The 18,693-nt window shown below is 43.9% G+C and overlaps 1 protein-coding gene across 1 annotated transcript in view; it reads right to left on the bottom strand.

Moving 5' to 3' along the window:
* Positions 1-18,693, bottom strand: part of LOC138267232 (extracellular calcium-sensing receptor-like) — a 65,905-nt gene that overhangs the window by 32,568 nt on the left and 14,644 nt on the right. Inside the window, exons 2-4 of the mRNA XM_069216087.1 lie at positions 7,259-7,550; positions 3,409-4,239; positions 1,653-1,741 (exon numbers count right to left, since the gene is read on the bottom strand). Of these exons, the coding sequence (XP_069072188.1) occupies positions 1,653-1,741; positions 3,409-4,239; positions 7,259-7,550 (1,212 nt within the window). The remainder of the gene's footprint in view (positions 1-1,652; positions 1,742-3,408; positions 4,240-7,258; positions 7,551-18,693) is intronic.

Raw genomic sequence — 18,693 nt, 5'->3', positions numbered from 1 at the left:
GAACCACTACTCAAAACATAAATGACCAAAGGAAAATGTCCAACCGTATGGGCTAGTTTATTGCAAACCACAACAACAACATTTGTGAACCTGGAAAGAGGTTTTAGTGTAAATGTAAGATTTACACAAACCACTACAACATATGACCAGTAGAGAAGCTGCAGCGGACAGGCCATTGTGTCACAAACCACTAGTAAAATTATTCTTCATCCTCGAGAAAGGTGTGAGTAGAGAGGTCAGCCTGTTTCAAATGTTTAGTTGTGAGAAAACAGGGCTTTTTGCATCTCTCCCCAACTTTTTGCCCCCATATTTGACTGATACTAGTGTTTTCTGACTCTGATTGCGCTCTGGCCTTTGCTAACCAGGCCCAGGGCCAGTGCTCAGTTTAAAGGTATACGTACTTGAGCATAATTACAATTGGTCCAGTCTATCTGTAAGTCCAGAGTACATGGCAGGGAATGTAGGTTTAAAGGGCCAGTAGAGTTAATGCACTTAACTGTGCACTGCTGTGGTGCCTCTGTCATTTTAAAAGCCAGCCCTGCCTTGCAGGCTGCTTTTATAATAAAACTATTTTCAAATTCAACTTTGGAGTTGAAAGCACTTTCAAAGTCTTAAATCACCTTATAATGATATATGTCACCCCAAAGATCTATCATAGGTGCCCCAAGGTTAGTGTGCATTGTAGTAATAAGCAGAGGCACTACACAAGATGTTTTATATGCCTTGGTAAGGGGAAAACTGTCAATTTGTTTTGTTTTTTACCAGTCTAGCACAGATAGCTCAAAGGACTAACATGGGAAGGCTTTATCAAACTTTAATAAAGTCTAACTTTTGATAGGAATGGACTAGAAGAATGATTCAGTGTCAACATATTAGTTTAAATAAATCCAACAACTTGCCAATGTTAGATTTATTACAACTATTACAAGAAAAACGTTTTAGAGCTCTTTCGTAAAATTACCTAAAATCAGCCCTGTAGCAGCCTCTTCTGATTGGTCAGCCTTTGACAGGCTGGGCCAAACTGCTCTGTGAGGTACGATGTAGCGTGGGCTGAGGCAAAGGACATATCTGGTGCACACTCTCGGCTTCACAAAATAGGACTTTGCCTAGCTTCTAAAGGATTTAAGAGTGAGCTCACTCTAAGCAACAGGTACAAAGGAGCTACAAGAGTCACCTGCACCAACTCCAACCAGAGGAGTCCAGCTGACCAGAGTTGTCGATTTTTAAGGGTTTTACCAGGTGCACTATGGGAATTGTAATCCCAAACCTCTAAGGAGCAACACAGAGCTTTTGAAACCTAGTCTGGTGTTGTGGACACTTCAGGACCCCAACTGGAAGAAGATCCAGAAGTTTAGAGACATTTGGAGACTTTGTGAAAAAGTTCCATAAGTATGCTAACCTGTCTTCAAGAGTCAAACTGCTGACATCGTACAGCGGCCCATCCTGGAATTGAGGTTCATCCTGCTAAAAGCTCCGGAGCACCAGGACCTGTAGGACTTGACCGGGGCCTTGTGCTGAAGCAAGCCATCATCTTTGACTTGCAAGCCAGCCTGTTGAGAAGCCCCTCTTGACGGCAAGATAAATAGAACTAAAATAGTGACTAAGTGCAAAGGCAAAATTTGGGCCGAAGCCCCCAGCTCAATACATCTGACCGAGCTCCATTGCGGTCAGCCTCAAACTTTGATTTTGAACTGGTCAGATGCAACCAGATGGCACCGGTTGGCGCTTTCACCTTTAAGCACTGGAAAGAACATTGTTAGATTTAGAATTAAAAAATTCAAATTTCTGGTTCCCTTCATTAGATTTTTGATGCTTTGGCGTCATTTTAAAGATAGTAATATTACCTTTTGTTTTATAAATTGGTGTTGGATTTTTATTGTGTGCTGTGTTTTAATTATTTACTGTTTTGTTGCTATTAAATCCTTTACACACCTGTCTCCTAAATTAATACTGACTGCTTGTGAGCCAAGCTACCAAGGATTGAGCTTTGGTTAATTTATTGAGACCTTAACTGGGCTGTATGAGTGATTGTGGTGTTGGTACCGACCTGCACCCTAGAGTAACGTTTTAGTGAACAGATGAATGTATTGCAACCTACAACTATAGTCATTCGTCGCAAAGGAGAGAGGCTTAAGGAAACTGGTCAGTGTGTCATGAAATAGAGTTATACCCGGACATCACTGTGAATTGAAGTCTCAATGAACTACTTAGGTTGTTGCAAAGCACTGCCATACACAGAAATCAGCAGGGGACATGAGTCAATGTGGAGGCTAGTTCAGTGATAAATAGTACATTTACTTTTTTTAAAAACAGGGTTATAGATCAGTTGACATATGTTACAAATAGTGTCATTCATTAGTAGTAGAGAAAAAAATACTAATTTAACATGCGCAGTAGGTCAGTATATATCTAAACGTCTCCGAAAGTTTTACGAAACACTCTCACTGGATGATGTAATCAGTGATACCATTTGAGGTGTTATCAGCGATTTCATTAGTGATGTAATATGTGAGGTCATAAGCAGTGTGTTGAGGGGGCATAAGTCATGGCTAGATCAGATAACTATAACTGCTGAGCTTCGATGGTTTTGCGTGTGTAAAATCTGAGCCTAACTAGAATGGCCCTGTCACCTTTGTTTTTTCAACGAGTTTCTAAGTTTTTTTTTTTTAATTCTATTTCCTAACTATAACATACTTGTAAAAAAAAATTCGATTTGATGGAAAAACTGTTTTTGAGCTACAAAGGTTAAAAAAAATTGCATATTTTTAGGAGTGGGCGAAATTGGCAGAGTATTGTTCTGCAGAATTCCATGAAATTACATTAACATTCTGTGGAATTACACCAAGGACCATAATGTTCCCTGCCTTGCACAGTTTTTTCTTCAATAATTTGTCTTCCAATATTTCATTGATATTTTCATTCACATTATAAAAGTTGTCATGAGTGCTGTAATATCCGTGGTAATTACAGTGCATGGCGAGGGCGCGAGTTATAGTTACCTTAGGCCACGAGTTATAGTTACTTGAAATAACTCTAACTATAACTGCTGAATTTCTATGGTTTTGTGCAAGTAAATTCAAAACCTAACTATAACGTCATTGTAACCTTTGTTTTTTCCAGTGTATTTCAGTATTTGTTTTAACACAAAGTAATTTTCATTGCTCTACGTTAATCCAACCATCGCTGTGCACAGCCATCAGCCATGGGTGGCTGGGGTTGGCCGCAGAGCCTGGTATACAGCATGATTCCTTGGAGTATTGTATACAATGCGCTTCAGTGACAGATAGCTGGTGCTCTTTCAAGCTAGACCACAAAAAGGAAGCTGTGCATAGCTTAAGAAAGTACCTGAAGCCCCTGACAATGCATTTCTCCCTTCTACCTATGGATAGACACCAAATAAAATCTTACTTGCCAAGGTTGGAAATTAAAGATATTGGCACAGGTTCGCTGGTGGAAGGGCCCTCTTCCCGGCTTGCACAAATACATATCCTTTAGAGCCAACACAATGGCATAGACTGCCCTATAGACAGCAAACGTAACTCTTGGACTGATTATGTCATTATAAATCCCAGTGACACTGTCCACCCTCTCAGCCCCTGTGCAACGTTTGGTTTGGCTGTTCAACGAGCCTTTCAAAACTTCATGATCTTGCCACTCACAGCGAAAAGCTGTTTCCCAGAACTCCCTCAGGTAAATGTCATTGGAGAAGTTTGTAGGGTGTACACTGTTGAAATGCTCTGCAAAGCCCAGCATCTCGCCACTATAAATTGTAAAACCAATTGTGCCAGAGAGGAGGTCCCGAAACTGCTCTACAGACAAGAGCGCTGATGTTGACCATGCTTCACTGGCGATGAAGACCTTTCCAGTTACATTCTGTTTTACAAGCTCATCCAGCAATGGCATAATCCGCGAATCGAGACCAAACATGATAATGGCATTTGCGGTTGAGTTTCGTATCACCTGTACAATATGGTTTGCATTCCTGTCTGGTTTGCTGAGTATGATGTACTCCAAGAAGGCTACACATGCCCCTGCCTTGTGGAGCTCTGTCTGGAATACCTGGATGCCGTGTTGGCCATAGTCATTGTCTTCAGCAAGGAGGCCCACCCAGGTCCAATGGAATTGCAAGGCCAACTGGGCCAGCCCACGAAACTGAACGTCATCGCTTGGGATGGTCCGAAAAAAGGAAGGGAACTGGTTCCTGTCACTCAGAAGAGGGATTGTGGAAAAATAGCTAATCTGAAAATAAATAAAATAAAACTTCTCAGGCATCATCCTGTTAAATACATGGAACACTGTTTTCTAACAGAATAAACTGTGAGCAAAGGGATTAGAATGTACATGTAATTCTCACTAATATTGTCTATACATGCTTAAAAAGCTTTTTGATTTTGCATGAAGAAACAACAAATTAAGGTTTTAAAACCATAACCCCTTAAATTATTATCAAAGAGTGAAGCACTGATTTACAAAGCCAAGTATAGGTGCAGAAATTGTCAGATTTACAACGTTCACTCCTTCAGAAAAGGTGTCCTTGAACTCGAAAACTTGCTTTACCCACGTGTGATCTTACGTGATGATGAAATAGTGTTTTTGAGTTCCTTCTCATTCAGGGCTGCAAGGGGACATTCTAGGGTGTTTACTTGCAAAGTCTGAGCATTTCCAAAGCTCATGAGGCTGTGTATGCACAAACTCCTCTTTGACTTCTACTCTGAAATAATGAGAGATTTACTCCTATGAAGTACAGGAGTAAACCACCAAAACTACTCTTTTGACGGAAACACTCTTTTAGGGGTAAAGGGACAAACCACAACTTTTCCAGATACACCACATTATGGACAGAGCTGCCTGACTACGAACAATCCTTTGATTACAGGTAGCTGTGGTTACGCTAATTCCCGGTCAAATTGAATGTATCATTGTACTTACAAAATTATAACTTGTACCGAAATTGAATGATGTAGAAAATGTCACTCTAAAACTAACATTGCCTAAACCTCCCAGAAAAGGCTAGTTTCTTGCTGAACAAAGGAGCTGAACATATAATTTGCTCCTCTATTTGTCCATAATATTATTTCCTAAATTCCCCTGCGCAAAATATGCTTACCGGTTCACAAGACTTCCCTCAGGTGAAGATATTGAGACCTCAAGTCATGACAGCACGCACGTTTTACTACATTACTGCAACATAATATGCAGTGTTCTACACCAAACACCCATTCGTGACGTAATTGTATATAACAAATGGCTATTTTTGCATTTATTCAAAGACATGATAACATGATTCCACCGCTCCTGAAAATGTTTAGTTGATTCCCAGTAGAATAAAGGTTGCAATACACAAGAATGCCCCGCCCCCCTTACTCAGGAGCAATAGACTTTCCCCATGTCTACAGTTTCTTTCAAGAAGATGATCAAACGAGGTACCTGATCCCACGAATACAGTCTTCAAACAATTCATCACACTAGATTTCTCACTGGAACAAAACTAGCCCAGAATTCAATTTATGTACTTTTTGTCCTCTTAAATTTCCCAAATTCTTAAGAGAAGTACTGTATGTGAAATTATTCACAATTTCACAAGGGTTCTTAAATATTTAGGAACATATTTACAAGGGGAATTAACTTCACTCTTGCACCACACAACGTGGTGCAAGCGCGACACAAGCCCAAAATGCAATTTATTAAGCCACGCAAGACCTACTTCTGTTGCCCTGAGTAACGGTATAAATCTGGAGTAAAGCAATGCAGCGCAAATCACCGAGTTGCGTTACTCTGCCCCATGGAGGCATTCCATGGGTATTGCGTGGGTATTCCTGTGCAACATCCATGGGCTTTGATGCATTCCCAGATTTACCAAAAGTAGTAGACCTGGGAATGTCCCAAAATGCTGTGCCTTGTCAGGTGAGGTGTAACAAGGAGAAATATCTTTATTTCTCAGTGTTTTTCCTCTTTCTATTTGTGCTGCATTCTTCAGCATACATAGATAGAGGAAAATGCCTCAGGGGACTGCACCAATTTTATAGGTGTGCTCTTCGAACACTGATAGGTTAGGCTCCCTGCTTGGTGTGTGCTTCGAACAGTAATAGGTTTGACTACCTTCTTGGTGTGCTCTTCAAGAAGTGAATCATGTGACTCCCTGCTTAGTGTGCTCTTCGAGTAGTGATAGATTTGACTCCCTCTTTGGTGTGCTCTTCGAACAGTAAAAGGTTTGATTCTCTGCTTTGTGTGCTGTTCAAGAAGTGAAAGATGTGACTTCCTGCTTATTGTGCTCTTCGAGCAGTGAAAGATTTGAATCCCTTTTTGGTGTGCTCTTCGAGCAGTGAAAGGTTTGATAATCTGCTTTGTGTGCTCTTCGAACAGTGATAGGTTTGGATTCCCGCTTGGTGTGCTCTTCGAACAGAGATAGGTTTGACAACCTTCTTGGTGTGCTCTTCAAGCAGTGAGAGACGTGACTCCCTGCTTAGTGTGCTCTTCGAGCAGTGATAGATTTGACTCCCTCTTTGGTGTGCTCTTCGAACAATGATAGGTATGGCTACCTTCTTGGTGTGCTCTTCAAGCTGTGAAAGGTTTGATTCTCTGCTTGATGTGCTCGTCGAGAAGTGATAGGTTTGAGTCCCTGCTTGATGTGCTCTTTGAGGAGTGATAGATTTGAATTCCAGTTTGTGGTGCTCTTCTAACAACTAAACATAAATTCCAAACATAATAAGTATTGGCAAAGCCAACATGTCTGGCCTAGCAACTTATGTAAAGACAAGCATTCACAAATAGAGTTTATATGTGTTGCATACACAAATGCTACATACAAGCCCTAATGGCCTTTCCAATGCAAGAACAGAATGCATTAAAGTGATGAACTGAATGTGGCAAACAGGGTGATTGATTGAACTAATCGAATGCAAAATAGTCTCTTGTGCATTCCAATGGAAGTACTTCAAGGAAGGTGGAATACTACAATAAATAGCTAATAGCATAAAATGAGAAAAGTAATACTCATCAGGGTACACCCAAAGTCCATGCTATGCATATGTTCAAGAGTTTTTAATAACATATCTGGCAGAAAGCTGCGCTGTCAAGAAAGATCTAATAAGGAAATCCATTATGCTCCTGTATTACCAATAGCAGCGCTGTAGGAAATACCAAGCTAGGGGAAACCCTTCACACAAGCTGTACAATATAAGGCGTTGTTGCAACTTTGCAAGTTTCACAGACTGCATGAACATGAGCCTTATTATGTCACTGATTTACTGGTTCCTACCTGGGGCTGCCTGTACACACCCAGCACTCGTGCCATGAGGATGGAGGATGAGGAGCCCGCGTCTCCCACAATTCCTGCTAGCGAGCTGCTGATATGACACCGGTAGTTTGCTGTGTGCCTTTCCTGTCCGGTCATCATCCAGAGGGTGCCCAGAAGGGACTGCATCAGATCTGCACAGGAGTCATAGATCTGGAACCCCAGGGTCACGTTGGGTAGGAGGTCAGGGTTCCTATTGACCTCCTCAATGGCAAACACCAAGGCCTGAAGCCACAGGTAATTCTGAAAGACAAAGCTAGAGGACACAATTTAAAGAAAGTTAGATCCTTCTATACCTTTTTTTAACAGCAATGTGTTATCAATGATTTAGCGCTGTTTCTGCTATTCTTATTTTACAAGCAGATAATTCAGTCTTTTCTCAAGAGACTGGCAGAATGCAGCACACATAGAAAGAGCAAAAATGTGGAGAAATAACAATATTTCTCCTTGGAACACTTCTTCTGGAGAGGCATAGCATTTTGACGCATTCCCAGGTTTACAAATTCTTGTAAATCTGGGAATGCGTCAACATTCATGGATGTTGAATGGGAACTCCTGGCACAGAGTTATGTAATGCAGTGATTTGCGCTGCGTTACATGACTTGAAATTCATGAAGCCACTCAAGGGGGCCTTGCATGTCTTCATAAATCTCCTTTAAATTTTGTCGCTCTTGAACCATGTTGCATGGTGCAAGAGTGACAGAAACCAGGACATAAATATGGCCCAAAGTTTCGACCACAGGGTGCTATGGAAGGCGTCATGAAAATTAAAAACTCACACAGTTATGTAGGCATTCACTATTATGTTTATCTGCACTTATCAGGACATCCAAGTTAATCATGAAGTGCAAAATTTGCAAGATGTTGGTGCAGGGGAGAGCAGCTTTTCATTTTGCTGCACTGCTTTGCATCAAAAGGAAAGGACAGGAATGAGCCATACGTAAACAATACAGCTCATTCCTGTCCCTTCCAAGTGAGCTGGTGCAGTTTTGACTGCGTAGTGCCAACGCAGGTACCCTTGCACCCGGGAGGCTTTTCCCTCTTTCTATGTGTGCTGCAGAATGCAGCACTCATAAAATGAGGAAAAAACAAGGAGAAATAAAGATATTTCTCCTTGGTGCACCTCCCGTGGGGAGGAGTAAGGTTTTTGCGCACCCCCTGGATTACAGGCTCTTGTAAATCTGGGGGTGCATCAAAATCTAAGGGTGTTACTAGGGAAACCCCACTGCAATGCCCATGGAATGCCTCCCTGGTGCAGAGTCAACAAACTCAACGACTTGTGCTCCCTTATTTTACTCCATATCTATGAGGACATTCACAGCAAAGTGGCTTTTCGTGGCCTCGTAGATATGGCTGAGAGATTTGCGCTGTTGCTGCATCACTGAAAGTGATGCAACAGCGGCGCAAGCTTCTCTTAAATATGCCCCAAAAGCTTTACGCATAACATGAACACATTTGGAAGGTGAATATTTAAGACAAAAAAACTGAAAACAAAAAGATAAAGGAAGCAAAAAAAATCACTGGTTTCCTATGTGTATATACTGGTTACAAATAGGAGAGTAAACAAATTAAATAATGGAAAACAGGCTTGATGTACGAATTTACTGCCCTGCAAGTACGTGCGTAATTTGCAGCTGGCTTAAGTATGGGTTTTAATTTCGAAATATTTGGATTTATGTACACGTAGATTATGACAAAATGAGAGTTTGGTGAGAACTAGTAACGACAGTGTTTGCGCGGCGTAGGTGCCACGTCAACGTAAAGCTAGGTGTGTGTTTGCAGATCTACGTTATAATACGGTTCCTAAAAATCCCATCGGTGATTATGTCAAATATATTCAGTCTTTATGTATAGTGTAGCTCAGTTGATGTTTCTTGACTATCAGTGCCTCTTAATTTGCCTCGTGGGGCAACTCAGATGGTTGAGGGCTTGCTGTCGATTACTGGGTTTGTTCAACAAGTTTGATTCCAGTTAAACTGTTTAACTTTTAAATATTTTGCGGTTAGACGATTATATAATATTATTATATTTTATTAATTTTGTGACGTGCGGTACACATGTGCTCAAGCTGTGCACGCGTATTCGACTCATAGCCAAACCTACCTTTCCTGCTTAAACACAATCAAAACTAGACTCCTGGGCTTGTGGTTTCTTTGAATGTAGTGCCATCTTTTTCATAAAATGTCCTTTAGGTGTGCGCTTGAGGACTACTTCATTCTGCTGAAAGATGCCGTCGTGTTTGCCTCTCACACGCCCCACCCTATCACTTCTGATGACGGCTTTATTAAAATGTAATGCAAAAATAGAACTAACTAGAACGTCCATGACGGTGATTGTCCAACATTCCAGGTTTTGGTGTAGAACGGGAAAGCATGCGTGACGGAGGTGGATTGTGTAACATGCCTAGCACAGCCACAAAGCTATAGGATCGTGTGTGTTCTTAAGCATTTGGGTGGCTTAACACGCCCTTGACAAGTTTATGCTAAAAAGGAACAGGGCTTACGTGGTGGGAATTACAAGAGAGGAAAATAAAATGAGGTGATCAAAAAGTCTGAGCAAGTGTTGGCAGCAGATGTACTCCATGAAAACTGCACCTGTCAGGTACAGATGGCCTCGCATGACATTAGAAATTTACTTCGAATCTAGTCAGACACCTAAACAGTGCTGTAAAGCGAAATGACCCCCCACCCACCGCAGAATGTGATGTGGGTCCCTCAGACTCCCATATGTCAAAGATATCTATCCATAGGCTTTAGACGAAAAGGGGGAGAGAGGGGCGCGCGCGCGTGCTCCAAAAAAAAAAAAAACCCTTAAAACATCAGCATCTGCTGAGATGCTCTGTTAACCCAGCATAGGAGTCCCTTCATTTGGAGTGCCACTGTGAATAAAGATACACATGTTCTGGGAGGGATTGTGAACTGCAAAATTAGTTTAGGGTCAGTGAGCAAATTCTACATATACATTTTGCACGTTTTATTGCTAGTTATGGCTTATTTCAAACTTGAGCTGTTTTAATATTTAGATATGCTGTCTTTTTCAAACGCATTAATTGCGGTTAATGACTGACCATTCCATCCAAATTCTGCTGTACAAATATTTGCCAAACTTCACGTGTACATGTCTGTCTCTGATGCGAAACTGAAGCTAAAGGATTTTTTTTTTTTTTACCAGAAATCCATATTTAATTATTTTCTTTCATCCAATCAGTTTTTGCCAAATATAAAAAATGATGAAAAAAGGGACACCTTATTTTACAACCTGATCCAGCCGTTTGTGGATCGTAGATTTTGCATCCCTACCAGAAGCCAAGCACCTTAGAAAGACATGGAGAACTGATACAAGAAATAACTTTGGAATGTCTCTTACGTTCGACAGGTAATAGGCGCAGGTTCTGTTTCAAAAGAGACTTGGTAGCGAACCCAATCGACGTGAAGCGGAAAGACCCCTCCAATCTGGATGTCCCCAGATCTGTAGAACCCTCTTGCACGGAGGGTACGAAAGTGACACCCTGGTCCTGCAAACTGTCCAACACACGGTGGCATCAGGCAGGCCAGGAGCAGGTACAGGTACCAACCTGCATGCCACCTGATTGGAGCTAGGATGTGGCTTTTTAATGAGCCACTCTTGGCTATTATAAGAGAGGTCATTTCGATAGCTGTGCAGAAGCTCATGATTGGTTGTGGCCCTGAGTGGGGCTGGCTGCTCAGCGTCTGAGGTGTACGTTTTTCTTGTGCATAGGTTCCGGTGCTGTGCTTGGCTTGTCTCTCTTGTGTCGTTCTCCGCTGCTGGCCCTTGCTTTGCCTTTGTATTCTTACCAAGGATTCTGTGCTGAGGAGCACAGTTACAAAGCTCTTATACAGCACACAACAGTCACTTGGGGACCCCAACATAAGATGATTGCAGCCTTTTGCGTCATTAAGGCGCACATGACTGCTCAGGGAGTGCCCAGGGACTTCTCTCTCCATCTTCCCACTATCACCCATGCCTCAGCCAGGGGCGTGGCTTCGAGGAGGGTGTTCGTTGTGTTATACCCCCCCTAATAAATGTATTTTCTGGAAAATAGTGGGTTACAGGTGCTTTGAGTCGGGTAGGGTGAGGCGTCTGTCGGATTTCACAAGAATGTTTTACTTAAACACAGACAAACCACACACACAAACACGCACACACACCTCCCTCTCTGCTTTGAAAGTGTTAAAAAAATGTTGGTTATTTAACAAAATATTGTGTTTTCTCTCGCCTAGTACCCCTGCCAACTGACATTTGTCTCCCTTTCCACTGCCCTTTTAGACCCTATCACGTGCCATGCTTGTTGCACTTGCTGGAAAATCTGAAACTCGCGACCCCTGGGAGTGCTTAAACATGCTGGTAAAACCTGGGATAGTCATCTTTTACAAAGCCATGCAGATTTAGGGTCAGTTTTGTACAAAACCTTTGAGGGAGGCTGCGCCTCCCCTGCAGCTCCCCTATACTCTTTTGGGCATTGTTGGTGGTGGCCCCATCATCCTTCATCCACCACGAGGGAAAAAGTATGTGCCAAATCCAAGAGCCCCACAGGGCACTATGGGGCACTCCCTCAGAAGCAGTAAATAATTAATGAGCATTTCTGCTGTAGTTTGTTGTTTTGTTTTTCAATTTGACCTTCACTATGTGGCCTTGCACTGCGCAGCCTCTTCTTCTGTTTGGGGGTGATCGATCCATCCAGTCACTCCATGCAGGCTCACGCTGGGGGGAAACACAGGGAGCCAACCCCTGGCTGCACCCCTACCAGATCCCTTCATGGGCAGCACTCCTCCTGGCTGCTGTTGGACCCAGCAAGGTTCCTCTGCCATGCCCACTCCTGCAGGCAGGGGCATATTTGGGTGGTGGCCTCACACTATCCCCCAGACACAGGCAAGGGGGCAAGGTAGGCTGGCCACATCTAGGGGAAACATAGCTGAGCTTCCCTCCCTCCCTTGCCATCCTGAGGCCCAGAGATGGGATCCTGGGTCCCTCCCTTCTCCTCCTCTCATGCAGGGTAAGCATGACGGCTCTCACCCTCCTTTGCTGCCTCGGGAGCCTGGATTTAGGGTGCAGGGGCCATGATCACGAACCTGGCCTGGAGAATGGGTTCCCCAGGCCTTTGGAACGCTGGTGGGGGGGCCTCACACATGTTCCCCTGGCCTAAGACACTCAGGGGCTCTTCTTGCAGTGATCCCTGAGCCCTGGCTCCAGCAGTCCAGCTCCATGTGCTCTGGGCCTCGCTGTTGGTGGTCAAATGTCAAATTGTTTGCAGGCTCATACATCAAGCCCTGTTGGTCCGTTTTGCTTAATCTTGGTCTTGTTTAGATCCTGGTGGTGAGCCCTGGAACACTTTCTTTAGACCTCTTAGCCTCAAAGGCAACAAACTTTGCAGGGGGCTGGTTTTGCTGGCTCCCTGCACCAGTGCTTCTCCTTGTTTTCAGCCCAACCTCTCTCCTCCTTGGTGCAGAAACCCAGTCTTTTACACAACTAGTCCTCAGGAGGTGTAAGGGGACAACCTTCTTGGTTCTGGGGAGAGCCCCACTGGCCCTGGGGTATACTGAAGTTGAGTCTCTAGTCCAGATGGCCATCAAGGGGTTCTTCCTTCCAGTATTCCATGGCGGCTGCCTTCAGTCCCAGTGTCCAGCAGAAAGACACCACCAAGAGAAAGCTTCCCCTACGCAAGACCGTTTAAGTCGGGGTGGGGAGTGCCTGCAGAGATGCAAACGTGGCCTGTCTTTGGGGGCCACATCACCTCTCCACCCTTTCCTAACCTTCCTACACAGCCTGCTCAGACATTTCAAAATGGTGTTACCCAGGAGTCATTTGCCTCCTCTGCTCTGGGGACCTCAGCTCTGCCCCCCACTGACATCACTTCCAGGGCCTTTTCCAGCAAATCTTTAAAGAGAGTCCCCATCCTGGGTTGGCTCCAGAGGTCTGGGCTCCCGCCTTTGTTTAGTGGGTTTGGACAGGCCCATCCCTGGTGCAGTATGACAGGTGGTTGATTAACTCAGAGCATTCCACCCCACCCCTTTTTTCTTCAGGAGCTGAATAAAGCACTTCCAATTGCTCCCTTTATGTGGGGAGGTCTTTGATCTCGCTGCTGGAGAGAAATGTAATCAACTTGGCACAGTAGTTTGACAAAAAGCCTGGTATAGAGAAATTTAACATTCCTGATGACCCATAAGCTCTACAGCCATGTTTCTGGAACTTGCAGAATTGATTTTCCCCTCTCTGCCAGGCTACCTGTTCACAGTTACTGGGCTCTGCACAACAGGAGTCTCCAATGCACAGCACTTACACGTGTGCACATGCTTATACGAACATGTTCATGTGTAACCATCCAAGTGCCACTTACGCTTGATGCATCGCAGTAGTCTTGTCCTAAATAGCAGACGCTGTTGGTAATCACACACATCCCATTCGTCATGTATTTACTGTGATTGAGTCACCGTTGTGACGATCCCTCACAGTAAAAAGGTCACATGCCAGGTGGTCAAAAAGCAAAAAAATCCAGGCGGTTTGATGGGCATAACTTATTTCCATACCCTGAGAGTGCTGTCGCGCATGTAGCACCAGCACTATCTTAAGAATGTATTCCCTTATTTTCCTGGGAGAGTGTCCTCATGCAAATGAGGGAATCTGTTTGCCTCTATGCTGGTTCTGTAATGAGTACGCAGGCTCAAAGGCAAAGAATTTGTCAGGAGGTACACTGAAAGTGTGCCAGAAAAAGGTGGTGCACTGTCAGTGTGCCCCCTGATGGCAGCCCTCTGGAGTGGTGAAAGGGGGTCCCATTGACCACCCCAGACTTCTCACTGCAGGCAGTGGCAGTCATGCACTACTCCCGTCTGCAGGGGAGTCTCTAATCCTTCCTCAAAGTGCAGGTGGGTTGCAGCTTGCACTGTGAAACTCAGAGTGTCTTTGAAGCAGCCACTCAGTATTTCACTTCAGTGAGCTGTTCCCAGGGCAGCATGTGTTCCTGGTTGCCCTGGGGGCAGCACATTCTTTGTATTAGGATGCACTTTCACTTTTTGTGCACGGTTCTCCTATTAGCACAGGTGCACTGTACACAAACGGAAAATGGAAAAGTGTGTCCTATGTGTAGTTGGGCCCTCTGTGTGTTATGTGATATGGGTGTGTTTTTGTGTGTGTGTGTGCAAGAAGTTCAACTACACCTGCTAGTAACTGGGTCTGAACCCTTAATGAACTCCACTTTGTTTTGTTGGTGAACAAGGAGACTATTGTATGATATGCCCAAAATCTATTTGATTTTATGGATTTAAAAATACCTAGCATTCCATTTCAGAGGATTTATAATGTTTCAATTACTCCTGATCATTGGAATATATCTACTCACACTGTTGACAGGAGACGCGCATCTTCAAAAGTAGACAGAGAAAACTAAATATGCTGAACTCGCATACTCCTCACTCAAATGCTGTTGTGTGTGTGTGTTTTTTTTTTTTGCACACATTTGGTAACATATCCGCCGTGTTGGGGATGCAAGGTTTTTCCATCATCCGGATGAAGGACCAGCTAACCAAACTGCTTGGGTAATCAGCTTCTCACTGTAAATAGAGCACCATGGGTACCCCGCTTGGAGGCGGATGACGGAGAGCAAGATGACGGCCGCGTAACGCAGCCGCGAAGCGTCTGCTCCGACCAAGGAAACCTCCCAGTGTTGCGGCAGCTCTCCCGCGGGTCGGAGCTTCCTTCGGCAGTCGCGCTTAGAGGAAAACAATGTAGCGGCATTTTAGCAACATTGTGCTGACTCGCGTTGCTTCACCTGCTCCCTCTTTTTTTGGGGATGACTGTCCCAGGACTCTCAGGAGGGGCGGCACAGGGGAAATATTGCGGGTGACATTGCTTTTTGAAAGACTGCTTTTCATTTGAGGATTGTTCAAGGCTACTTGGCTCTTGGTTTCTGCGGGGCCTTTTTTTTCCCCTGGGAGAAGTAAAACTACGTGGATTTGCTGACGGAGGCTAAAAGGATTGCAAAGTGCTTTCCCGGGATGCGGTCTGGACTGCTCCTGCTCCTACCTGAAGACAACTACAGGTCTGTGCTCACGGGTCCCAATTGGGGGCAATTTTCGACGTGGACTCAAAAAACGGTCAGAGTTTCTTTATTTTATTACAAGTATTTGACACTGGGCGTATATTATAATAACGCATTTTGCATTAAAAAGCAAAAAAAAAAGGTAAAAATGCCACCTAAAGGAGTGAAAAATGTGACTCTGTCTGGACGAGGCAAGCCGGTAAGAGTAAGCCTGTCAGCACAGCAGGGGGGGGGTACGGATATAAAACAAGGCTTAGGTGAGAAGGTTGTCTCCAAAAACAAGAGTGCTTCACTGGACAGGTATTTTGAGAAAGGGAAGGACATACTGGTGGGGGGCATAGATACCCCCCCGCCGCCGTGGAGGAGGCTGATCCTCTAGTAAACGAAGAGATGACGGCTATAGATGTGCCCCCCCCCCGCATGAAGGTGGGCAGAGTGATGCTGAAGATGTGGCAACTTTACAAAAACAAGCTACCGGGAGTCAGATGGAGCAGAGGGAGCAGAGGGAGGGCGCACGAGGCGCTAGGTCATTATTACAGGTGGAGCGGAGGCCAGTGGAATTACGCGATAATGAGACAATACAAGGAGACAAGTTTTTCTCACTATCAGATCATTCAAGTTGGTCAAGCAACGAGCAGCTGGATTTGGAGGCGGATAAAACTTCTTCTGAATTCGAATCTGAGGTGTCCTCTTTGGCACTGGGAAAGGAATTACAGGAGAGTGGCAGGAGTGCCACTGTTAGGAAAAAACAGAGGAAGAGAAGTGAGCAAGTAGGACCTAATAAGCACTCCACTAACCCATTGGACACTAAGGGTCTTCAGGGGCTTCAGTGGGAGTATTCCAAGGATGATTTAACTCTATATGATAATGGTGAAAAACAGCCTAATCCTGTGTCACTGGAAACCATATATCAAAGCATTATGGAACATCGAGAGGAATCTAAATTAGAGAGCCGTAGGACTCAAATGGCTTGCCGCAAGATGCAAATCCAAATTCGTCGAGTAGCTAAGACATGTTCAGAGTTTACTACACGGATGGAAGAAGCAGAGACCCGGATCTCGCGTCTGGAGGATGAGGCTGGAGCTCGCCAGTCATCTCGAGAAATGATGGAGAAACAACTTGAGGACACTCAGTGGAAATTGACAGATTTAGAGGACAGAATGAGGAGGAATAATCTGCGTGTCCTGGGTGTACCAGAAGGACTTGAAGGATCAGATATACATAGCTTTATGGTCGCACTTTTTAAGGAAGCTTTTCCAGACTTACACCAGTGGGACTGGGACAAAGAGGTTCAAAGAGCCCATCGATTTCCTTTTAGCAAAATAGGACCAAACTCAGAAGGAGGAAGTGGTAGATCTAGAGCAATATTAATCTCTTTGCTTAATTATCAGGCAAGGCAGGCTATATACGACCGAGCTCGACCCAATGCTAGAAGTAAGGCTAAGGGATGTGAGTTTTTTGTGAGACCAGACTATTGCCATATTACTGTTGAAAAAAGGTGGAGGCTCCGGCAGTTAATTCAGCCACTTCAAAGTAAGGGGGCACAGTTTTTTTTATTAAATCCGGCTAAACTGAAAGTAGTAATGGATAATAGGACTTACTTCTTCACGACAGAGGAGAAAGCAAGGGCTTTTTTGGGTGGACTTAACGGTCCGGTTCCCTAAGATAGATTTTCTGGATTGGGACATAGGGGTGGGGGTAAAGTAGAGAGGGTTAGGAGTTAAGCCCTGAGAAGTCGAGCCGGGGGTAAGAGAGAAGCCTCTTAGGATTAATCCCCCCTTTAGGAAAAAATATATATTTTTTTGGCTGAAACAGGGTTAGATAGAGAGAGATAAAGACAAAGAAAGGGAGAAAAGGTAAAAGAAAAAAGAAAAAGAAAATCATGCACTGGGTAGGGACGGTCGGAGCGGAAGCTTTACCATCATTAGGGACAGTGAGATCCCATACTCTCCATAAATTGGGTGTAAGGGTAGGGGTAAGGGGTGTAGGGGGGTGGAGGGGTGGTTGGTAGCAGGGTTGGGGTACAAGGGGTGGGAGGATGGGAGATTGGGGAGAAGGGGGAGAGGGGTGGCGGGGAGTGGGGGGGGCACTAATATAGGCAGAAATGTTCAGAACAATTTAATGAAGACATATCAAAAGAAGAGGATGTATAGGATTCAATATCAACAAGTTGGTTTCTTTAAGGGAGAAAGTATTGACGTGAGTTTGGTATATCAAACTGAGTGATATGGCAAATAGATTAAGGATTTGTACACTGAATATTTGCGGTCTAAATAGCCCCCAGAAAAGGAAAAGAGTGGCAGCTGGTCTTAAACTAATTAAATCAGATTTATATTGCTTGCAGGAAACACACATTGCATGGAGTAAGCGAGAGCTCATACGAGAGCTTGGGTTGACGCCTCTTGTTTGTACCAGACAAGAGGTTTCGACACGTGGGGTGACGATACTTGCCAGAAATAACAATGTACAAGTTTGTAGATCTCGAGCAAGTAACGATGGGCGGTGGGCTCTCTTAGAATTATCAGTGAATACATTTAAATTTACCCTCTGCACTATATATGGATCAGTTTTGGACGAGGCTGAGCCTCTGGATACGTTGAATATGGAACTAGTTGGATGGCCCTTACCAATAATTATTTGTGGCGACTTAAATATTCATTTAGAGGTAGGTAGCAGGAGCATGGGCACCCAGAGTTTATATCAGGGACGAAAGCCTAAAGTATGGAAAGCTCTAAGGAGGTTAGTAAGGGAACATGGGTTGAGAGATGTCTGGGAAAATATTAAAACTGTAGATCCAGGGTATACCTATTACTCGTTCCCACATGCTAAATTGGTAAGGTTGGATTATTTTTTCGTATCACAAAACTTAATCCATGGGGCTGAAATAGAATGCAAACCCAGATTCTTATCAGATCATAATCCATTAATATTGTCCATAACAATTAAGGGACCATCTAATCCGCGTCGTGTATGGACATTTGATAGGAAATTGTTGGTTGACCCAGGATATATATCCCATATGAAAGAGTGGATTCACCACTTTTTTGATATCAATAGGAATACGGCAGATCCGGGGATGGTATGGGATTCATTTAAAGCTGCAGTGAGAGGTGAAACTCTTAGCTATAGTTTGGGAATACAGAAAATTAGGGGGAAGGAAATTGTAGAACTTCAAGAAAGATTAATAACAAAAGAGAGGGAATTAGCTAGTAAAATTACTAGTAGAGAAGACATTACTCTCACTCAGACCCAAATGGCGATTCTTAAAGCTAAAATAAATGCTTACTTGAATAAAACAGTGGCAGCCGTCTATCAAAGTCACCGATTGGAGTGTTATGAATATGGT

The sequence above is a fragment of the Pleurodeles waltl genome, chromosome 12 (assembly GCF_031143425.1).
Source record: "Pleurodeles waltl isolate 20211129_DDA chromosome 12, aPleWal1.hap1.20221129, whole genome shotgun sequence".
In the NCBI taxonomy this organism is placed as follows: Eukaryota; Metazoa; Chordata; class Amphibia; order Caudata; family Salamandridae; genus Pleurodeles; species Pleurodeles waltl.
The sequence above is the reverse complement of the archived record's forward strand: the minus strand, read 5'-3'. Positions and strand labels throughout refer to the sequence as shown.